The 23,811-nt window shown below is 49.5% G+C and overlaps 2 protein-coding genes and 1 long non-coding RNA gene across 9 annotated transcripts in view; 1 reads left to right on the top strand and 2 right to left on the bottom strand.

The window, feature by feature from the left end:
- Nucleotides 1-104: 104 nt before the first annotated feature.
- LOC126072462 (cyclin-dependent kinase 11B) lies at nt 105-14,936 on the bottom strand. Of its 7 annotated transcripts, none has more exons than XM_049877629.1 (21): nt 14,780-14,936; nt 14,194-14,310; nt 13,983-14,106; nt 12,927-13,042; nt 11,914-12,041; nt 11,065-11,203; nt 7,428-7,564; nt 6,785-6,907; nt 6,094-6,189; nt 5,835-5,996; nt 5,486-5,551; nt 5,122-5,297; nt 4,268-4,358; nt 3,365-3,486; nt 2,984-3,089; nt 2,491-2,612; nt 1,678-1,785; nt 1,447-1,563; nt 1,142-1,290; nt 689-878; nt 105-457 (listed from the first exon to the last, which is right to left on the bottom strand). In XM_049877629.1, exons 3-21 carry the CDS (start codon nt 14,091-14,093, stop codon nt 365-367), a joined length of 2,352 nt encoding a protein of 783 aa, XP_049733586.1. In that variant the 5' UTR covers nt 14,094-14,106; nt 14,194-14,310; nt 14,780-14,936; the 3' UTR covers nt 105-364. The 7 variants fall into 7 exon arrangements, with proteins under 7 accessions (XP_049733586.1, XP_049733585.1, XP_049733584.1 ...); XM_049877628.1 differs by having other exon boundaries at nt 14,194-14,345; XM_049877627.1 differs by having other exon boundaries at nt 14,194-14,345; nt 14,773-14,936.
- A 122-nt stretch (nt 14,937-15,058) lies between these two features.
- LOC126072464 (uncharacterized) lies at nt 15,059-19,685 on the top strand. The gene is made up of 2 exons (XR_007516511.1): nt 15,059-17,398; nt 18,099-19,685. It is a non-coding gene; the product is annotated as an uncharacterized LOC126072464 (long non-coding RNA).
- The window catches only part of SLC35E2B (solute carrier family 35 member E2B), a 42,595-nt gene continuing 37,456 nt past the window's right edge, over nt 18,673-23,811 (bottom strand). The window contains exon 10 of the mRNA XM_049877633.1: nt 18,673-23,155. Coding sequence (XP_049733590.1) covers nt 22,918-23,155 — 238 coding nt within the window. The 3' untranslated portion in view covers nt 18,673-22,917. The remainder of the gene's footprint in view (nt 23,156-23,811) is intronic.

The following is a 23,811-nucleotide window of genomic DNA, read 5'->3' on the forward strand; positions in this document are numbered from 1 at the left end:
TGTGTGGGAGAACGTGCCGTACACATTTGCCCCTTAATGCCCAGCTTCTTCACACTGGGCACCCCCAGGACAAGTCTGATCGACCTGAAAAAAGAGCCTTTCCCTCTACAACAAGGAAAATATGATTTAATTCTATAAATTTACATGCCAAAATAAAATTAAAATGTGGAAAATGAAGTAAGAACACGACAAGGAGCTCTGAGTCCGGGCTTCCTGGCCCCAGAGGTCCCTGAAGCTCTGGTTTGGGGATGCAATCTGGACGATGACAGCGCACTAACCACTGTGTCGCCCAGGGGAGCCTTGTGCCCCCACCCCACCTGGCCAGGCCCCACCCACTGGGCGTGTGCTACATCCTGCTCTGAGGTCAGAACTTGAGACTGAAGCCGGGGCCGGCGGCTGAGGCCCCCTGGTTTGTGGTGGTCAGGTGGAAGCCGGTCTCCTTGAGGTCATCATCACCCTGGGGTGGGGGGGTGGGGGGGAGGTGAGTCAGTGTACCCTGAGGACATGCCCCCCAGCTGGCCCTGCTGGTGAGAACCCCCCCAGTTCCCTCCCTGTGAGGATCCCCTCCCTCCCTCCTCAGCAGCCCCACCCATGAGGACCCTCTCCCTCCAACAGCCCTCTTCCTTTGAAGACCCTCTGGCCCATCAGCCCTGCCTGTGAAGATACCCCTCTCCCTGGGGCCCCTCACCAGCTGGCTGTAGCCCAGGCCCCCCTCAGGCGGCCGTGGGCTGGTGCCACGCTTCACACGCTGCTGCTCACTCTTGGCGGGCCATGTGGGGAACATGGAGGGGTCAATGGGGAGGGGGGTCTCGCGGAAATACTCATGCTTGAGGCCATCTTCAGCATTGATCCTCCGCCCGGGGAAGTAGGTCAGAAACCTGGGGAGAGCAGGGCACCTGGGTCCCAGCAGTGCAGGGGGCAGCTGGGCTGTGGAGGTGGGGCCAGGATGATGGAAAGGCCCCAGATGCCCCCTCCAGGGGAGAAAGAGTGCCCAGGGTCCCTGGGACTCGGCTGCCAAGAGCAGGGTGTGCTGGGGGAGGGGTGGTTCTAGAAAGGCACATGTAGCAGGCAGGCCTGGGCCAGCACTGGGCCCCACGGCCGCAGAGATGAGGCAGCCGGCCCCTCTAGTGGCGATACTTACTTGTTCATGAGGTCAAAGCCCTGGTCAGAGAGCAGTGCCCCAAAGCGCTTGCGGAGGTTGTTATAGGGGTACTCTGTGAACGTCATCTTCTTGACTGCAGGGAGGTCACTGTAGCCAGGCCAGATTTTCTCACTGGGGGTTCCCAGGTCCTAGGAAGACAGGGACGCCTCAGAATAGCCTGGGTGAACTACAGGGAAGGGTCCACCACCTGGCGGCTGACACCAAGTCAGATCGTCAGAGAGCAGCCCGCAGAACAGCCACCAGTGACTGCCACACCCACCCAGCCCCAGCACGTGGCCCCCTACCTTAAACACTTTGTTGATCTGGTCGATGTCCGACTTGCCAGGGAAAAGGGGCTTCTGAGTCAGCAGCTCCCCAAAGATGCAGCCCACAGACCACATGTCAATGGCTGTGGAGTACTCCTGCAAGGCCAAGGTTCCCAGCTAAGTGAGTCAGGACAGCTCCCCGGGCTCAGGGCGGGGCCACCATGCAGCCCTATGGGCTGCATCCCCCTCCAGGCACCTGTGCACACTCACCTTGGCACCAAGCAGTAGCTCTGGAGCACGGTACCACAGGGTCACCACAACTGGGGTGTAGGCCTTCAGTGGGGACCCATACTCACGCGCCAGCCCAAAGTCACCCACCTGGAAAGGCCATGGGATAAGCTATGGCAGGGCCCTGTGGCATCATGGTGGGGGGTGGGGGGAAGGGGTAACAGCAGGGAGGGTGGAGGTGGGAGATGGGAGCAATGATGGTGGGGGGGCATGGTAGGGGCAGGAGGTGAAGGTGGCAGGGGTGGAGATGGTGTTGGGGAGGTGTGGGGAGGAGGTGATGTGGGGGTGGAGGTGATGGGGTGGAGATGGTGTGGGGATGGAGGTGGTGTGGGGGAGGAGGTGGTGTGGGGATGGAGGTGATGTGAGGGTGAAGGTGATGTGAGGGTGGAGGTGGTATGCAGAGATGGTGATGTAGGGGTGGAAGTGATGTGGCGGAAGAGGTGGTGTGGCAGAGAATGTGGTGTCAGGGTGGAGATAATATGCGGAAAAGGTGATATGGGCGAGGAGGTGTGGGGAGGTGATGTGGGGGAGGTGGTGGGAAGGAGGTGATGGGGTGGAGGTGATGAGAGGGAGGTGATGGGGTGGAGGTGATGAGGGGGAGGAGGTGGTGGGGTGCAAGTGGTAGGGTGGAGGTGGTGTGGGGGAGGTGGTATGGGGAGGAGGTAGTGGGGTAGATGTGGTGTGGGGGAAGTGGTGGTGTGGGGGAGGTGGTGTAGGGGAGGTAGTATGGGGATGAGGTGGTGGGGTGGAGGTGGTGTGGGGTAGAGGCGGAGGACAGGGTGGGGGCAAGTCCACCTTGAGGACACCGGCGTGGCTCAGAAGCAGGTTGGACGTCTTGAGGTCACGGTGCAGAATCCAGTTGTCATGCAAGTGCCTCACCCCCCGCAGCAGCTGGATCATCAGGGTCTTCACTTCCCCTGGGAAAACAGGTGGGTCACACACCTCCCCTCCCCCATGACAAGGAGAGGTGAGCTACAAGGACTGGTCCCTGGGACATCTGCCCAGAGCATGAGAGCTCAACGCTTTAGGCACCCCGCAGGCCAGGGCTCTCCCTGGAGTCAGATTTCAAGGACTGCGAGTGCACCCACTCAGAGACCGAGGGATCCCACCTCCCTTGCCCACCCCGGCTGCCGACACCCAGACTAGGGATTGCGGTGACACGAGAAGAGTTCGCTGTGTCACCCTCACAACATAACAACTTGTGTCTGTGCCACAGCACGTCTCCCTCCCACAGCTGTGGCTGTATCAACCAGTCCCCAGCATGGCCCCCGTAGGGCCTTGGCAGCACCTGGCAGGAAAGGCTGCTTCATGGTCTCCATCAGGCTTTTCAGATCGTGCTCTACATAGTTCATCACGATGTAGATCTTGTCCATGTTGCTTCCCACAACAATCTCCTAGAAAACGTCAAGGGTGTGGGTGAGGATGCACATGCGGGGGCCCTGCAGAGGGGTGTGGGGCCCCTGCCTCTGCAGAAATGACATCTGGAAGCACACACTACAGAACAGTGAGGACTCCACTATTCCCACTATGACAAGAGTGTCTAAGGAAACACTTGGGCCACGTGCCCCTAGACCCTGGGGGACGTGGGCCCCCCATATGGGATGACAAGAAGTGTCAGGTGTCAGGCCTAAGCAGGGTGGATGGGGACAGGGAGTGGGCGGAGCCTTACTCTGACAGTGACGATGTTGGGGTGCTGGGCCTTGAGGATGGTGTTGATTTCTCTTAGCGACGTGATGGGAAATCCCTCCTTTTCCTTTTCCATTTTCAGCCGTTTCAGAGCCACAATTTCATCTGTAGTGAAAACAGTTTAAAAACAAGAACTAAAAAAACACTCTTATAAAATCACGTTAAGAATATCAGCGAACTGAAACAGGATTTTATGTTTTGCTTATGAAGCCTTTGTTACTCCGCAGTGAGAGAGCACCTTTAGCTAACTGTGAGCCCAAACATGGCCTAGGCACTGAGAAGAAAATTCCACACACACACAAAAAAACACAAGGCATATGTCCCTACACCTTTTCCCCAAAGGGCTGAGGAGGGTTTCTCGTTCACCCTGAGGAGGCTGACGAACCTCAGTGTCTCAAAGGCACCACTTGCCCTGGACTTCCAGAAGAAACAGCTGCAAGTGTGGAGAAGGCTGCATCAGGTGCAACTCTGTGTAGACACTGCTCCACTGGCTGACTCACTGAGACTGATGCAGGATAGAGTGCACGGGGACATGTGGGGATGCCTAGTGTCACAAAGGGGACATCTAACTCAGGGCAATCCAAGCTACCTACTCTCACCAGCAGCCCTGGGTCTCCCATGTCCTTACACAGGTGACCCCCACTTCCTGGCACCTCTGCCTGTCCATGCACCCTCTTCTGAGAGCCAGCAGATGGGCACGGCTTGTTCTAGAATATGCAGAAATATACCAGGACATCTCAGACTGGCTCTCCCACCGTGTGAAGGGCGTGTTCCATTCCACAGCACACTGCCCACCCACCTGGCCTCTCAGCCAGAGAACGGCCAGGCTCTCTGCACCCCAGTCCCTGACCCTCCCCTTTGTGGGACCACCATGGGCTCTACCCACCTGTTTTTTTGTCCTTTGCTCTGTAGACCACCCCGTATGTGCCCTCTTCGATCCTGTTTAGGCACTGGAACTCCTCCACACTCCGGCAGCCCTGGGGGGAGCAAGGATGTGAGAGCTGGGCCAGGACCCCCAGGCTGGGTCAGAGACGCCCTCTCCTCAGACTTGTGGGCTGTGTCAGAGCCCTGTGGACTGGACCAGGATTCCTGGGCTGGGTGAGGACCCCCAAGCTAGGCCAGGACCCCAGGCTGGGCCAGGACCCCTATGCTGCGTTAGGGATGCCCTCTCCTCAGACTCGAGGGCTGTGTCAGAGCCCTCCAGATTGGACCAGGATACCCGGGCTGGGCCAGGACCCCCAAGCTGGGCCAGAACCCCTAAGCTGGGTCAGGGTCGCCTATTTCCTCAGGTCTATGGCCTCGCCCCCCTGCCCACTCATTGTGCCTACACAAAGCAGCGTAGCAAAACCGCTGGGTGTGTCTTTGGGGGGGGCCAGGGTGAGGTGAGAGCGGCACCAGAAGCAACTTTCTCCTTTCTGTATTTCCTTCTGTGAGCACGGGCTACTTTATTATAGATACGACGAAGCAAAGTCCCTCCATACTGACACCTCCGTGTGAAGACCCAGGGTTACCTCATTCTCTGTGCATCCCCCCCATGCCTTTCCACACCTTGGGGCACAGTCAACCAGTGCAGGCCTGGCTGAGCTAGGCAACTCAAACACTCTGAGGGGCAGGTACACTGACTGGGGACAGCTGCCCAGGACACAGGTGTGACTCATGCCCGCTCTGCAGTGCACCCTCTGCAGCACCCTCCTCGGCACACAGGGACTGTGCCATGCGCTCAGGGTGGAAGGGGCTGACCTGCAGGGCGGGCAGGTACTTGGGCAGCTCCTGCTTGAGCTCGATTGGCGACAGGGCGGGGGAGTCGGGCACGCAGTCTCCTTCGGTGAGGGCGCTGCTCTGTGGGGTCCCCTCGCCCCCTTCTTCCTCCCCTTCCTCACTCTCCCCGGAATCGCGATCAAATCGTGACTCTGGAACTTCAAAGGACACCCAGTTATAGAACCAGGAATAAGTATGATGTGCCAAGACCCTCTCCCCACTCTGGGGAAGATCCTGAACGTGGAAAAAACCCAGGGTGCTACTGAGGCCCCGCCCAGGAAAACTGCACCCCTGCACTTAGGGACACATGAGGAGACAGGGGCCATCTGCAGGGGCAGGGGCTTACCCACGAGGACATGGTTTTCGTTCTCTCGCTCATCGTCATCACTCATCTCCTCTTCGCTCACTTCTTCTGCAAGAGAAAGCAGGTGTCCACCCAGGTGACCGGAGCCAGCGTCGCGCTGTGGCACGCGCCAGACCCCTCGACGGGCAGAATGAGGGTCAGCTAAGCTGATGGAAAGCAAGAAGCATCTCAATAATCGAGTTGGGATCTCGTGGAGTCCCAGGTAGCAAGGCACCCTCAATTTAAAAATGCTTTAAAAGACTTCACGCTGCTTTTCTATACTATGTGTTCTATCTATAATATTCCGTGCTTTATAATTAAAGTTTAAAGTTTGTGCCCATGTTCTCCTCACCAGCTGACTGTTCGGAAGCATCCTCGGAATTGCTCCCCGTCTCCTCTTCTTCTTCCTCCTCCTCTTCCTCTTCCTCCTCCTCCTCCTCCTCCGACTCCTCACTGCTGCTCCCCTCCTCCTCCTCTTCTTCCTCCTCCTCCTCTGAGCCGGACCCCGACTCCGCTAGAGGTAGGACACAGTCTCGAGGTGAGCCCACTGGCCTGGCTCTCACAGAGGCAAGCGAGGCCCAGGCCAGGTGTGTGGCCCAGTGTACAGCTACCTGAGGATGACTCTGCTGAGCTGGTCTTCCTCTCACTGTCACTGACATCTTGCAAGTCGGACAGGGGGTCTCTTTCTTCCATTTTCTCTTCCTTTACTGTGAAACAGACCATTGAAGACGAGTTGGGAGAAATGTCTTTAAATAAACAAGATAACAAAAACCAAACCAAACCCACTGCCATCAAGTCGATTTTGACTCATAGTGGCCCCACAGGGTCTCCAAAGCTGTAAACCTTTATGGAAGCAGACTGCCCCATCTTTTTCCTGTGGCGTGGCTGAGGTGTCTGAACTGCCGACCTTTTGGTTAGCAGCCCAACACTTTAACCACTGTGCCATCAGAGCTCCTTAACAAGATAACAGCACCCAAAAATCAGGCGGTGCGTCTCACACAATGACTAACTTCGGCGTGTGCGAACAACAGCTCATCCCCATACACAGAACCGAAGGAGCCGCTCCTAAAAGGACCAGTAATCAACTTTTCGGGCAAGATTTACATGAACAGCTTTGTTACACATAAATGCTAACTGCTCCTGTCACAGCACGGAAGCGCTCTAACGAGCACACTATCTCATCCTGAAAAAGAACAGCAGGGCCTCGGCCCGCATTCCATGATGGCTTATGTGACCACAGGCTACAGTGGTCTGTGCATGGAGACCCCTGCACGTGGGCCTGAAGCAGGCCCGCCACCTCACCTGGCTTCCGGCCGTCACCCAGCTCGAACCTGTCCCGCGGTGGCCGGAGTGGGCTGCGGCTCCAGTGGCTGGCTTTCACCTTCTCACCATACTCCTCCCGCATGGTGCGGTGATGTGCAGACACTGGTAACCACAGAACAGACCAAGGGGTACGCTGCAGCACCCTCTTTCCTCCTCTCATCACCCCCACCTTCTGATGACAGAAATGCCCGCAGTGTGTACATGGTGCCTACAACACTTGGTGGGAGGCCAGGAAGCCCAGAGGCCATAAGTTGCCCTGAGGATTAAGCGGGCCTCCAGACTGATTCCCATTGGTCAGACAGGGAGGGGGAAGGCAACTGTGGGTGCTAAAAACCCACCTCCAGGACATATGCCAGCCAACATGGGCAGCAACACAAGTGGACTGCCTGACTCTGTGGACTGCGATGGGACCCATGGACCCTTGTAGCCTCAGGCAGGGCCCCACCCCGTCATCAATCGCACCACCTCGTGGGCATTGTGTGCATCTTACCTGTGCACTGGCTAACATAGGCCCAGAGGCCAGAGAGGTAAGCTGTTTCTGTGGGAACCCTCGCTGCCACTGGCCCCGGCCCCTGCAGTGCACCCCACTGCCCGGGCCCTGGCAGTGTGCCCCATCGCCTACCTTCCCTGCGTGCCTCCCGCTCTTTGCGTCGCTCCTCAGCCCGCCTTTCGCGCTCCTTCTGTTCCCTCTGCTCCTTCTGCTGCTCCCGCAGCTTCCGCTCCCGCTCCCGCTTCCGCTCCAGTTGCTCCAGACGGTCCCTACAGCACAAGCACCAGAAAGATGACTCCTCCCCCCAGCACTCTGGGTCTCATTTATGAAATGCCACAAGAGGCTTTTCAGAGCAGAAGACACAGAACCACACACCTACAGAGCACAGTTCCCGTGAGTCCCCCAAGAAACTGGAAAGCCACTGCTCCCACAACACTGCTGTCTGGCAGTCCCTAGGTGTGCATGAGAAGCTGACGTAAATCCAAACTTGTCAGGAAGACAGACTCGCATGAGCTACGAAAGGAGCGGACGTCTGTTTGGGAAAGGCGGGTGGGGAACCAACGACTCGTCCCCGAGGCCGTGCCTGATGCCTTCCCATCCCTGGACGTTCTGGGTAGACTGCTTCCAAGGAACATTCTAGTTGTCTTCCTTCTAAGACAGATTTATCCATTCTTCTGGCAGGCCAGGGTATATCCAACATTCTTTGCCAATACTATAATTCAAAGACATCAAGTCTTCGGTCTTCCTTATTCTCTCTGTCCAGCTTTTGCATGCATAAATACCATGGCTTGGGTCAGGCACACCTTAGGCCTCAAGATGACATCATTGCTTCTTAACACTGTAAAGAGGTCTTTTGCAACAGATCTGCCTAATCCGATACATCATCTGATTTCTCGACTGTTGCTTCCATAGGTGTTGATTGTGGATTCAAGTAAAAGTAAATCCTTGACAACTTTAATCTTTTCTCCATTTATCATGATGTGGCTTACTGGGCCAGTGGTGAGGATTTTTGTTTTACGTTAAGGTGTAATCCATATTGAAGTCTGTAGTCTTTGATCTTCATCAGTAAATACTTCAGGTCCTCTCCACTTTCAGCAAGCAAGGGTGTCAACTACATATCGCAGGTTAATGAGTCTTCTGCCAGTCCTGATGTTGCATTCGTCTTCACATAGTCTAGCTTCTCGGATTATTTGCTCAGCATACAGCATACAAACTGAATACGTATAGTAAAAGGATATGGCCCTGACACACGCCTTTCCTGATTTCAAGACCTGCAGTATTCTCTTGTACTCTTCGAATGACTGCCTCTTGGTCTATGTACAGGTTCCTCATGAGCACAATTAAGTGTTCTGGAATTCCCATTCTTCGCAATGTTATCCATAATTTGTTATGATTCACACAGTCGAATGCCTTTGCATGGTCAATAAAACACAGGTAAGCATTTTTCTGGTATTCTCTGCTTTCAGCCAGGCTTCATCTGACATCAGCAACGATAATCCCTCGTTCCACACCCTCTTCTGAATCCGGCTTGAATTTCTGGCAGTTCCCTGTTGATGTACTGCTGCAACTGTTTTTTGACTTATCTTCAGCATAATTTCACTTGCGTGTGATCTCTGCATTCCATTGGATCACTTTTCTTTGGAATGGGCACAAATATGGATCTCTTCCAGTCGGTTGGCTAGGTAGCTGTCTTCCAAATTTCTCTGCATAGACAAGTGAGCGCTTCCAGCATTGCCTCCATTTGTTAAAACATCTCAATTGGTATTCTGTCAATTCCTGAAGACTTGTCTTTTGCCAATGCCTTCAGTACAGCTTAGACTTCTTCCTTCAGTACCACTGTTTTTGATCACATGCTATACCTCCTGAAATGGTTGAATGTCAACTAATTTTTTTGGTACAGTGGCTCTGTGTATTCCCTCCATCTTCTTTGACGCTTCCTGTGTTATTCAATTTTTTGCTCACAGAATCCTTCAATATGCCAACTCGAGGCTTGAATTTTTTCTTTAGTTCTCTCAGCTTGAGAAATGCTGAGTGTTTTCCTTTTTGGTTTCCTAACTCCAGGTCTTTGCGTATTTCATTATAAACTTTACTCTGCCCTCTTGAGCAGCTCTTTGAAATCTTCTGTTTGGCAGTTTCACTTATCATTTCCTTTTATTTCAGCTACTCTATGTTCAAGAGCAAGTTTCTTCTGACACCCATTTTGGTCTTTTCTTTCCTTTCTCTGTTTAATGACCTTTTGCTTCTTTGTGTTTGATTTCCTCAGTGTCATTCCACAACTGGTCTTGTTTTTAGGTATTAGTGTTACAAATCACAGATGTTTAACATGGTAGCTAACCTGAATACTTCCAACGCTCTGCTCTCCCTGCATTGATCTCAGACCTTTACCTCCTGGGCCTCAGTTTCTGCCATACCCCCTGCACCAATGAGAACACACTCCTCTGACACACTTTCTTGACGTGCCCAGACTGTCCAGCCCTGGTTGCTAAGAATGGTCGGCAATATCCTCCCTCTAAGTCAGATTCGTCCTATCCCAGTGGGAGGCCCTAAGCAGACCGACTGTCAAGCTTTTTCTAGAAAGGACCTCAATACACAGAAGTGGCCCAGGACTTACACTGGGGCTATGGCACCCTTTTCCTGGGCCACAGATGGATTTGGGGCAAAGACCTTATTCATGGGAGGTTAAATGGATGCTCTCTCCTGGGAATCCAAGCTTACACAGAGGCACATGGAGACTAATGCCCAAACCAGTGACCCAGCTCCCTTGGTAACTGAACCCTTGAGGCCTGGTATCCCAGCTCCCCTGGGAACTGACCTCCCAGAGCTGGTGACCCAGCTTCCCCGGTAACTGCCTAATGAGATAGGCTCCCTCTTCAGCTCTGTGGGCTGTACCAGTTGTTAAGGGCTTTGGGACATCTTTTCTTATTTTTCATATTTTGTTTGAGAGAACTAGAGTCTATTGCTGTTTTTTCTGCTCTTCTGGCTGAGACCACCTAGATCAGAGCTGGATCAGAGCCGGTGCCCAATGTAGACTTGCTGATGGATAAATGATGAATGACCACAGATCAACTCTTTGTCAGAATGTTCATTTGGATGACTGTCCCCAAGATGATCTGTTCTTGACTATGATTCACACACAACACACTAATGCACACACGGGATGAACTCACCTTCCCCCAAAGGGTATTTCCTCCCTCACCATCCTGATGCCCTAAATGCAGAGATGGTTACAACTTCCTCCTTACCTATAGTCAGCTAATCGGTCTAGGAAGAGCATTTCTCCTGACTCTATTTTCCTTCCCATCTCCAGCATTACAAGTCTAACCTAAACCTTCACTTCCTCACACAAATTCCTACCTCAGGACTCCAGCCTCTTCCTCCTGACCCTCTCTTGAAGCTCAATCTCCACTGAGGCTAGGTTTCTGGCACTGAATTGGGACTCTGCTAATAGCCTCGTTCCTGATTTACCTCTCCTACCCCACAAGCCTCCATCTGGAGGAAGCCAACACACAGCTTTCGGGTTCATTATCTTCTCACACCCATTTCTGTCTTCCAAAACGCAGCAAAAACTCACTTCCTTCAGGACAATTCTCTTGGCTAACAATACCCAATGTTTATTGTGCTATTAACTCCATGCTCACATACCACGTCTGCAACAAATCTGCCTCACGCGGCCAAGTTCTTGTTTGTGTGTCGACTTGATCAGCTTTCATTGCTCTAATGAGATCCTAAACGAGTGCTTGATTAAAGGTTCACAACCAACTCCTCTTACCTCTCTCTCCTGGAATGTTCTCTTGCCATCTCCCTCCTCTTTTGTCTCTCCCATTCCCGGCGAGCTTTATCCTGTTCTTCTCGATGTCGTTTCCGACGTTCGTGTTCTCTTTCTTTTTCTTTCACTCTAGCGTGCTTCCCTAATGAGAAATAACAAGTGTCACAAAAAGAAACTTCACGTCCAAATATTTAATTTGAATATATATATAAACTCAAAAAGAAAAAGAATATTTAATGGCTTAGAAAAACAAACATGATTTTACATGAAATTAAAAACAAAACAAAGACAGCCTAATACAACGGATCAGAATACATTAGCTTTATGATTTTAAAAAATCACCATTTATAGAGAATACAGAATGAAGCTCTGCTTCTTTTAGTGGGCTTCTACGTCAATGTTATAAAGCCATGTTAATCAATCAACTGTATTTATAACGATGAGATTTACATCAGGCCCTGGGTCCAGCTTCCCCAGTTCCAGCACTCCTAAGGAGCTCATGACAGTGTTATGAGCCAAAGGCTCTAGTCAAACCAAACCTACTATTTTGACTTGGTGTTTTTCAGTTAAAGCAATTTAGCATCGAAGGAAGTGTTTTTTCCCTATACATACTGAATTAAGATAGGTTTTATGTGTAAACAAACCAACCCAAAACAACATAAGAGAGGGAAAACACACCACCAGAAGGAAAATGAAATAGCTATTCAAAATAATCTATAGTAAGTTTACGTTTTCACTTAAATTTTTGTTGTCTCTTTTCTTTCAACTATGCTCTAGAGAAGGCAGTAGATTACGAAGCTGGAAACGAACCACACTTGAATATGATATAAGAGAAAACAAATACGTCTGTACCCCCTTCTGCTGAATGACTACGATGCCTACGTTTCTCTTTTCTCTTTTCGTCTTTCCTGTGATGAGCTTTTTCTTTCCGGGACATTTGCTGGGGCGGTTTGATAGCCAAAGAGTCATCTTCCTCGCCCCTGAAATAATAAAATAGTATGACATCATGCTGGGGAAAGTAATTACGCCTAAGGAGCATTAGCACGTTATGGAGTTTCCTGAACCCAAAAAAATGTAGGGTTCGTGATATGAATAAAGGGGAGCTGAATCATCATTCTGAAAATTATGGTCATTCTGAAACGTAAGCCAAAACTGTATTTTAAATACAGATTCCAATGAAAAGTCCAAGTGGGAAACCAGCGTGACATACAGAATAAACCTGCCACTGTGAGGAGACTTTTGAGGGTGGTGGATGTGCTCATTACTTTGACTGTGGTGACTGTGACGTGGGTAGTAAAAATGTATCAAGCTGTACTTTCTAAATATATGCAGTTTATTTTATGTCAATTACATCACAAAAAAAAGCTGTTTTAAAAAGGCCCTGAAATTTTCATCAACCTTAATGGTCTCAAAAGGTCATTTAACAATATCTTCGACTGATTCTATATGGTCAAAATCTTGGGAGAACTCACACCTTAGGCTTTTGGGGGCAGGTATTTGGCCTTAATTTCTGGCTGTTATTCTTAATTATTTGATGAAGGAATATAAGAAGGAAAGAAATTAGGAGGTATCACAGCAAAAGAAGAAACGTCAAAAGGCAGAGACTATAGTGTAAACGTTTCTGCTAAACAGCCTTGCTCTGGATATCTTTCCGGATTCCACTCCAGTTTACTTGCATAGAATTTTAGACAGCAAATTGTTACTGACACACGAGTCACTTTCAACCATGAGGTAAACATAAACTCACGACCATGAAGTTCTTCAAAGTCACACTCTGAAAGGCCAGCCAGGCCAACAAATACACAGAGAGATTCCCAATGTGTCTCATCAACAAAGCATGTTTCCAACACGCGGCCTTCTCTTACCTGTCTTCCATAGAGTCCTCTCTTCTATAAGGCGAGTTCCTTATTGTTATCTCCATGCGGTGATCTCTCAGCTCCCCCTCTTCAAGGGAATCCCGTTTGGAATCCCGGTCATCAGACTAAGAAGCAAAGAGAAAGCCAGTCATTTTCCTCATAGATAACCTTACTTTAAATGATGATCTGCCAAGCCTTGCCAACATTTAAAAAAATTTCACATACTTTTTGAATGGACTAATTTTATACAAACATAAAAAACTTTCATTCAAAACCCATGATGTTAAAATCACAATTTTCTGTAACCCAAAACCTGAGATGAAAAATTTTAAACTAGCATATTTGACAAGGGACATCAAACTCTATACCAAGTGTGTTAGTTGCTTACATGAACCAGAGTTGTGCCTTTAAGTATATCTTAAACACCACATACTTTACATCATATAGTACTCATGCTGTTAGAAGCCATAGAGTCGGTTCCAACTCATAGTGATCCCACGTACAAGAGAAGGAAACACTGCCAGGTCCTGCACCATCCTCACAATTGTTGCTATGTTTGAGCCCACTGTTGCAGCCACAGTGTCAATAAACACTTTAAAGTGGTTTATGAATAATCTTACCAAAAGAGGTATTTCTTTCCAATACTTATTATCCAATTACTAAAAAGCTTTTATGATGTTATCATGCCAGCCGATAAACGTAAAAAATATTAATTTCAAGGCCACATACTACTATATTAAAAGTACCTGGAAACGGTATCATGGATACATTAGTAGCAAAATGAGAAAAAATTAATCCAACTGCACTAACGGTTTTAAATAAATACTTTATTCTCCACATAAATAGCCTTGTCTAAATGCAACCTGAGCGTGTTATCAATCCATCTTCAATGCAAACTGGGCATTTGACTGTTTTTGTTAATTTTTAGAATAGACTTTGGGGTCACCTGTGACATTTGGAAGTACAAAAGAACTTCACTGAAGGAGCATAGTTCTAATGGAAAAATGAGGGCAAAGATATTAAATCTCCTTTAAGAAAATCACTTAAATAAAAAACATGGCTTACATTTTTTAAGCGTTTTATCTCTGCTTTCTCCTCTTGTTCCTTCCTTCGTTTCTTTTCCTGAAGAATTTCATCTAAAGTCTTCACTTTCCAAGAGTCCTTTTCATCACCCATTTGAGTTAAAACACTGCAAAAAGAAAAACAATTCAAGCTACTTTAGGATACAGCAAGCTATGCTGTAATGCTCTCTTGATTCTGAACATTTAAGACTGACCGTTTCTGAGTGCTTCAGTCTGAATCTTAGTTAAGAGTGGCGAGCAATGAAAAACGACTGCTTGGATTCAGTTCTCGTTTCTGTCATTGCTGTATGGTCTTGGGCAAGTTACTTCATCTCGGTTTAAAATTTTGAAAAATGGTGATAAGCACCTACGTAATAGCATTGTTCAATGACTAAATGAGATAATGCACATTCAAGTCTTGACCCAGTACCCGACACTGATTAAGTACTACTTTAACTGTCAAAACAATTTATTAGAGGAACTACTTCCGCTAAGTGAAGTCACTGGATCATTTGACAGCTGCGTCCTCCGCCATAGGATGGAGAGGCTCGGGGTGGGAGATGCTCCGAGAGAGGGTGTGCTCCCCAGTAAAGCCACTTTTCCCGACCGCGGGGCTCCTAGGCCCTTAAGATCAGCCACACAAATCTGAACTTCGGCCAGGCAAGAGATGGTGCCGAGGAACCCCTGGGCCCTCCGCCTCCTTAGCCCCAAGCCCCGCGCGGGGGAAGACGGGACTAGGGAGCGAGAATATCACGCGCCACCGGCCCCCCAGCCCGTCCGAGCCCCGCCCGGACCCGAAACCTCGAGGTGCGTCGGCCGCGCTCCCACGTCCGGTCCGCCACGCCTCTACACACCCCTGCGCCGCCGCTGCCGCCGCCGGTCGGAGAACCTGAGAAGAAACAACGCCCGGCGCGCGCCAGGAGTGTCGTCACATGCCGCGTCGGCGCGGGCTGATGACGCGCAAGGGCAGAGCCACCGCCTGTGCTAGATCCGAGAACGGTGCCCAGCGCGCCCTGTACGTCACTTTCTGCGACGGCGCGGGATGGTGACGCCAGGGCTCGGGTGCCGGGGCCGAGCGATTCCCGCCGGGTTGAGCTCCGCCCCGCTATCCCGGCAGCTTTCTGCCCCAGAGGCTCGCGGGCCAGGATCCAGACCTGTGTTCTCTCGGCTGTAGGCCGCGCTTCCGCTCCTGACCCGCGGCCCGCGGCGACCTGGAGCGGCCCGCGGAGCTCTGTCCCGCCGCGTCGGTGCACAGGGGGACCTCCTGTCTTGTGGCAGCAAGTTGGCTGCTGTGGAAAGACCTCCGAAGCCGCAGCTTAACCGCACATGTTCAGATTAAAAAAAAAAGGAAAAGTATTGCCATCGAGTGGATTCCCACTCTTAGCGACCCTACAGGACAGAGTGGAACTACACCATAGGGTTTCCAAGGAGCCGCTGGTGGATTTGAACTGCCTAGCAGCTGAACTCTTAACCACTGTGCGACCAGAAAGGAGGATAATAAGCCTTGCCTACTATAGCCGCGCTCTGGCTCTGCGTTACTCAAAAACAGGGCAGGTAGAGCTTTTGCAACGTGATTTTAAAATTTACACTGAGGCAGTGTTCCCCAAACTGGCTACTACTCAAATTCACCCAGATGGTTTTTAATGACCTTAACTCCCAAAAATTTCAGTGCAAGTGCAGCTTGGACTTTTTCCTTCAGTACCATGGGTTCTGATCATATGCTTCCTCTTGAAATAGTTGAACATCCACCAATTCTTTTTGGTATAATGACTCTGTGTATTCTTTCCATCTTCTTTTGATACTTCCTGCGTCATTTAATATTTTCTCCATAGAACACTGTTTCATGAAGTAGCATATGATCAGGAACTGATGGTACTGAAGGAAGAAGTCCAAGCTGCACTGAAGGCATTGGCGAAAAACAAGGCTCCAGGAATTTATGGAGTATCAACTGACATGTTTCAACAGATGGATGCAGCGCTGGAAGTGCTCACTCACTATGCCAAGCAATTTGGAAGATAGCTACCTGGCCAGCTGACTAGAAGAGATCCGTATTTATGCCTATTCCCAATAAAAGTGATCCAACTGAATGTGGAAATTATCAAACAATATTATTAATATCACACAAGCAAAATTTTGCTGAAGATCATTCAAAAGCAGCTGCAGCAGTATATTGAAAAGGAACTGCCAGAAATTCAGGCAGATTCAGAAGAGGATGTGGGTGGAACCAAGGATATCGTTGCTGTCGTCAGATGGATCCTGGCTGAAAGCAGAGAATACCAGAAGGATGTTTGCCTGTGTTTTATTGACTATGCAAAGGCATTCAACTGTGTGGATCATAACAAATTATGGATAACATTTTCAAAAAATGGGAATTCCAGAACAGTTAATTGTGCTCATGTGGAACCTGTACATAGATCAAGAGGCACTTGTTTGAACAGAACAAGGGAATACTGCGTGTTAGAGTCAGGAAAGGTGTGCATCAAGATTGTATCCTTTCACCATACCTATTCAATCTATATGCTGAACAAATAATTTGAGAAGCTGGACTATATGAAGAACGGCGCATCAGGATTGGAAGAAGACTCATTAACAACCTGCTTTATGCAGCTGACACAATCTTGCTTGCTGAAAGTGAGGAGGACTTGAAGCACTTACTAATGAAGATCAAAGACCAAAGCCTTCAGTATGGATTACACCTCAAGATAAAGAAAACAAAAATCTTCACAACCGGACCAATAAACAACATCATGACAAATGGAGAAAAGACTGAGGTTGTCAAGGATTTCATTTTACTTGGATCCACAGTCAACACCCATGGAAGCAGCAGTCAAGAAGTCAAAAGATATATTGCATTGGGCAAGTCTGCTGCAAAGGACCTCTTTAAAGTGTTGAAAAGCAAAGATAATCACCTTGAAGACTAAGGTTCACCTGACCCAAGCGATGATATTTTCATTTGCCTCATATGCATGTGAAAGCTGGACAATGAACAAGGAAGACAGAAGAAGAATTGATGCCTTTGAGTTGTGGCATTGGCGAAGAATATTGAATATACCATGGACTGCCAAAAGAATGAACAAATCTGTCTCGAAAGAAGTACAACCAGAATGCTCCTTAGAAGCAAGGATGGTGAGACTGTGTCTTACATACTTTGGACATGTTGTCAGGAGGGATCAGTCCCTAGAGAAGGACATTATGCTTGGTAAAGTACAGGGTCAACGGAAAAGAGGAAGACCCTTAATGAGATGGATTGACACAGTGGCTGCAACAATGGGCTCAAGCATAACAACAATTGTAGCAGGATGCAGGATGGGCCAGTGTTTCATTCTGTGGTACATGGGGTTGCTGTGAGTTGGAACCGACTCGATGGCACCTAACAACTCCGAAGGCCCCACTTCAAACCTACGGAATCAGAACCTCCAGGTAGACTGATACAACTGTCAAATATGTACTTTGTGCTCCAGATTTGCTGGAGTTAGAAAGTCTGAAAGATCTTACCTTAAAGGCCAGTTTTGAAATTCCTGTCTTCTTTGACCTCATTTGTATGCACACGTTTGCTTACAGATAGTTTGACTAGCCTACTTGCTTAGAAGGGTCCCTTGGTGGCCCAGTAGTTAAGAGGTTGGCTCCTAACCAAAAGGTCAGTGGTTTGGCTGTTCTAACCTACCAGCTGGTGTCCAGGAGAAAGAGATGGGCTTGGAAACCCTATGGGGCAGTTCTACTCTGCCCTATACGATCGCTATGAATCAGAATCCACTCTAAGCAGTGGAGTACTCAGATGTCTTTTTAGCTGAGGCATTACACAGACCCTTTTGAATAGAGAAGATGTGCTTTGTACATGTTGCTGTCTGCATGACATGATGGTATATCAAAACATATTTTAAAAAATGTTCCGTCTTGGCATTTTCTCTGCCTTTTTGTTTATATAAAATTCTGGCTCGCTTTTGTTTGGGGGGGCGCTTCCTGGTTTCCCTGAGGCCATGCTGCCCGATTCATGAATCTTTCCAAAACTAAATTCTTTAACACAATGAAAAATTCCCCTTCGGTATCTCAAATTTTTCTGTGAATGTTTTATGTTTTAAATAGTAACAGAAAACTAACAATTCAACATCTTGAATTTCAGGGAAGAAACTGTGGCAGATGAACATTCATCTGTATCAACCAGTCTGAAAGGGAGAATGCAGGAGATTGTGACAAATTGAACCGGAGACAAAAAGGGCCCGTGGTAGATGCAGTGGACATGAACGGCTGCTTAGAATTTGTTTTTCTCCCAAAATGAAATGTTTACTTTGTGTATTCAGGCTCTGATTTTGCTTCCTGAGTTCTTGGTAACTTGGGAAAGCTTCCTTTTTTCCTCCATTCATGCTGGAAACTGGTCGAAGGTAACAAGAAGCCAACTTGGATCAATTATGTAGCACAAATGCATGACGGTTACCCAATGAAGAAAGCCAAAGACAGATGGACGTATTTCACATTTAGTTTACTTTTGCAGAATGAGAGTCTTAGACAGTTGCTACCATGGCTGCTTATTTAGATAAAAATAGCAGAAGGTATCCACAGGATCAAGGACACAGTATCCATTTATTACCACAACAGAATTAACAGTGGCTTGCTACATTACTGAACACAACCACTTTCTAGAAAGCACTAATGTAGTTATATAAACACTGAAGCAGGTGACATATAAAACACTATCAGCATTTCTATGTGATGTACTTTGACTTCTCCACAGTTTTGCCTGGTGTGAAGCAAATATAATTTGGCTCTGACGAAGGCAATTAGTGATAAAATCTTCAAGTTTCTCCAAGTGGGAAAATCACCAGGCTCCAGTTCTCCTCAACGAGAGGATCTTCGTGCAGGCGCAGACACCTCAGCTCACAGGTTTGCCAAGTCTAGAGAGCAAATCAGCTGCATGCCACTTTCCCTCCAATGAAAGCGGAACAAAACAGAGCAAACCAACCAAAAAACAAGACTTTGTCCATTAGAAGAGTTTCTGAGTTTGGATGTCAGGGCAAGGACCCAGTGGCAATGAACTCAGAATCAGAGCCCCCAGGACATCCTTCAGCGACTGCACAGTTGAAGGTTTCTACACTCTGAACTCAGTTGAGTGGCAGACCCACAGTCATCACGACCCCCCAGATTCCCTCTTGGCTTCTCAGCTAGGACAGAGAGAAATTGCCAGACTCCTCCTGGATGTTCTTATTTATAAATTAAAAAAATGAAGAGGCAAGCAGGGCTGGTATGTATTTTCCGAAAGAAAAAAGCCCTTAGTGCAATGTTGGTCAAAGGCTAAAGGGAAGGAAATTATTCCTACATCTGAGCATATCCTTGTTCACTTTTTCCAACCCAGGGAAAAAATGAAAATACTTCTGGACCTTAAAAGCACACCATGTGGATAGATTTAAAAAGCTGTGTTATGCTGCTTCTCCCCCTACTGACCTGTCTAAATGACCAGGCCAACGAAAGTGTCACAGCAGGAAGCAAAACCCATTGGTTCTGGGAAAACTAAACGTCAGATGCAAAGAACAGCTTTAGTTCATATTTCTTGTACAGTGCTTTAATTTTTTCATTACCGTTTCTGAGATACCATGTTTATCTTTCTCAAATTACAGATACATTTTGGATTGTGCAAAAGTAGCCTCAGCTTCCCAGGCAGGTTATTTTAATGCTGATATGCATGAAATTACAATGACAGGAATTTCCAAGGAAAGCTTTTAATGCCACTCAGTAGTAGAAATATTGTCAAACATTAGAAATCTGTACATCTTGAAGCGTCAATGTAAGTCAGCGGATGATTTGACACAGAAGGTTTGGCTCAAGTGTTTTGTTTCTTTACAGAGGCACAGACAATAACCACGGATCCAAGAGTTAACCCAGTATGAGTGACGACACCCAGTGTCAGTGTTTACACAGGACATCTCCAACGGTTCAACAAAAAGAACATACTATTCTATAAAAATCACTAGGCAGAGTAAATAATAAACACATTGTCTCTGTACAGTCATTAGACAAATGGCCACACCGGGCTGCAGCCTTCCAGCTCCCAACTCAAGGTACAGGGCTGTTCTGGAAAAGTCTTGAGAAGTGGATGCCGGAAACTGATACTAGGGACGTGCAGGACGGACAGGATTGAGGAGGACAGGGTGCGTGTAGGGAGCAAGAGAGCGTGCTGGCCTGGCATAGACTCTACTGTCTACTCAGAAGGAGTGGTCTCCAAAGCAGCTTTGCAGGTCTTTGCCCCATTGCTAACCATTTAGGAGAATCCTCCTTTGCTTTCTGGTCCACACATTTGGAAAACTGAAACAGGCCGCAAGCTGCTGGTGGAGGTGGCAGAGACCAAAAACCAAACCCACTGCTGCTGAGTTGATTCCGCCACGACTCATGGCAACCCCGTGTGTTACAGAGTAGAGCTGAGCTCCGTAGGGCTTTCTGGGTTCTAATATTTATGGAAGCAGATCGCCAGAGCTTTCTTCCTCAGCGCAGCCAGGGGGCGGGGTATTTGAGCTGCCAACCTTTAGATTAGTAGTCAAGAGCAAATTGCAATGGCAGAGAGGAGGCAGGAATTCATACAGGGGACACAGGACTTGGAATCTTGAAAATACTCAGAAACCAGGGCCTGAGTGTCTGGTCACACTCAAATGACAGTCTTTGAGAAGGCCAACGTGCAGACCTACCACAGGGCAACCACAGATGGCTCTCCCATCTCTGCCATACCACAGTGGTCAGCAGCTGGCTGGGCAGCCATGTTCTCCAGGGAGGTGGTGGCCAGGCCCCTGGCTGGGGAGGCAGGAGCCCCAAGGATGCGGGTCTTCCGCTCCATTTGGCCACTCTGGGACAGCCTGCCACCCAGCCACTTTTGATAAATTTAGTTCTGTTTTCGAGAAAAGCAAAAAGATGAAGGGAATGAGAAAACGCTCTCACAGCTGAAGCCAGTTGGGCACCGGTGAGCAGACACACAGGTCCCTGCACACAGGGGTCAGCTGTGCAGAAAGGATGGCTTGCTCTCTTAGACTGCTGTGTACACACAGTGGGGTGGGGTGGGTCAGCTGTTCAGAAAGGACAGCTCATGCGCTTAGACTGCTGTATACACGCAGGGCCTGGCTTTGATTAGTCACCGAGACAAACTTTCCAAGTGGGTGGAACTCATTGAGATGGAATTATTGCTCTTTGTTTCTGAGACATTGGATCTCCAGGAGGGGCTATTTTCTTGCTTTACATTTTCCAGGTGAGAAGCCAGGTGGAAAGTGGCAAAACAATTATGGGAGCCCAAGACAGAATAGCAGGGAGAAGTGGGGCTGGCTGGTGCCGTGAATTCTTTGTTAGCCTGTACCATCCTAACTGGCATCCCTGCTCCACAGAGCCAGGACCCACTGAGTCTGGCTCCTGGGCTGTGCTGCACCTGACAAGCCCCCAGAGCTTAGGGTGATGGACTGTGCCCCAATCAGAAATTCTGCCAGGATGCAAGATGGAGAGCAAAGCAAAGAGGTGAAATCCTCCTCGTACAGCCCGCTGCCCAGACACCTGGTGTGGTTGGCCACCCATTCACTCCTCAGGCGCCTTGAGCATTGCGCGTGCGTGTCTGGGACAGCGACAGCCACAGACCTGGCTCAGCTCTCCTGGTGGCCAGGTGCGCTTCGATCTCATGGAGGAGCCAGCTCCACCTGATCCTTTAACCAAACGTGCACCATGTCTTCCGGAAACCAGCTGTGTGTGCCCTCCCTTTTTTAAAAACCACAGCATCATTTTAAATGCAGTTCAAGGAACAGTTAACACTCAGCACTCTGCCAAATGCTCTCCTGCTCGTCAGCTCTCACGGCAGACTCTTCACGAGGTGCATCAATGAGATTAAGAACCTCGAGGCATGCAGCTACCAGCAGCACCAAGTGAAGACAGACATGCCCCAGGGAGCCCACCCCATGGCCTGCTCTGTGTGACACTCAGAACCCAGGAGAATCCAGGGGACAGGGGAGGGTGGTCAGCATCTCCTGCCCGTAAATACTGAAGATGTTTGTCCTCAATCCCCAGGTGGGAAGCTCCAGCCTGGGAGCCGCGGCCACAGTCCAGGGGCAGGATGCTCGGGGACACAGACAGCTTAGGACAGCACAGGTTGACACTGGGTGGGGGGGTGTCGTGGCGTGCACCTTCCCTTCTTAACCTCAGAGAAGTGATTTTACCAGTCCCTAGGAATAAGCTGTCTTCTTAACGGACCGCAGGATACTGCAGCTTTGAGGGTAAAGGGATGAGATGGTGACAGGGTCAGGGAGAGGGTAGGAGGGTGAGGAGCCAGGTACCAAACACCCTGCCCTTAGCTGGGGGGGGCACTTGTTGCTGCGGCCCCAGATGCCCCACCCCTTCTCTGACATGGTTCTGCACTTGGGGCAGCACCCTCGAAGGCTGACCAGGTCCGGTGTCCCCAGATGGTGAGGGTCAGGTTGCAGCATCAGTGGCCGGCAGGGGCAGCGGAGTTCTCTCTGCTGGCACCAGGTGTGCAACTCACATTGGCACTTAGACCCAGCCCAGCTTCACAGGTGACCGAACTGGTTGTCCAGAGAAGGGATTTGAGCCTGGCCTTACTGGAGCCAGATGTGATCCAGCAACGGAGCTGCAGGGTCCAGACACCCGCCCAGTGCTCAGGCAGAGGCTGTTTTCACATCACTTGGTGAGGAGCACAGGGAGGCTGGGCTCTGGGCCTGCCCAGGAAGCGGACACCTGGAACCCCACGTGCTGAGGGATCCTGACTGAAACCAGGCCAGCAGCAGGTGGTGCCCACCTGCACACTTCCTAGTCTCCAGCACTCTGACGGTGACCTGGGAGGTAGGCATCCCTGCGCCTGACCAAGGGAGCAGGAGTGACCAATGGGGGTCCGGCATCAGGGGTCCACCTTTGGCACGGAGGGGAGGTGCTGATGCTGTGGGAGCTGGGCAGTGGAGAGGCTCCTGGGCTCAGTGGTGTGAATGGGGATCCGATGGCAGCAGAGGCTCAGCATCCTCCTCCAGGGCTCGGCCAGGGATAGCTGCCAGGCTCCGCATGGCCTCCTGCTGGTGCTGCTTGGCCTTGTTGTAGAGCAGGACGCCGATCGTCACCAGGCCAGTGCCAATGGCTGACAGGCTGGTGATCTTGTTGCCAAAAACGATAATACTGAGCCAAATGGACAGAGCATGCTTCACGGTGCTGGCGACACTGCAACAATAGACGGTGTGTCAGAGGGCAGACGCTGTGGCCCCAGCCTCACCCACATCAGCCCCACTGGGCACCATGGGCTGTCCTGGCCAAGCAAACGGCAGTGCCGCTCTGCAGGGCTTTAGTGGCCTTGAGTTGAAGCACCATGACCCCCAGGTGACGAAGTGGGTGGTGAGCTCACTGCAGGGGGTGCTGCAGCTTTACAGAGGGCTGGCTCGCTCCTTCTTTTTTAGAGGGAGTGCTTTTTATTATGAAAAATGTGAAATAAGCAGAAAAGTAGAAAAAAGCATTACAATGAACATGCATATATACTTGATCCCAGTGGGATCAAACACACACACCACACATACATTTATACATATGTCCCTGGGTGGATCAAACAGTTAATGCACTTGGCTGCTGACCAAAGGTTTAGAGGTTCGAGTCCACCTAGAGGCTCCTCGGAAGGCCTGGAGATCTACTTCTGAAAAATCACCCACTGGAAACCCTATGGGGTATAGTTCTACTCTGACACACATGGGGTTGCCATGAGTCAGAACTGACTCAACAGTAACTAGTACTGGTTATAGTGCGGAAAAAAAAAAAAAAAAAAAAGCTATTTAAAAAAAGAGTTGAATTGTTGAATTGGCAAATGTTTTGTTAGACATGTTTTTACC

The sequence above is a fragment of the Elephas maximus genome, chromosome 3, assembly GCF_024166365.1.
Source record: "Elephas maximus indicus isolate mEleMax1 chromosome 3, mEleMax1 primary haplotype, whole genome shotgun sequence".
Taxonomy (NCBI): domain Eukaryota; kingdom Metazoa; phylum Chordata; class Mammalia; order Proboscidea; family Elephantidae; genus Elephas; species Elephas maximus.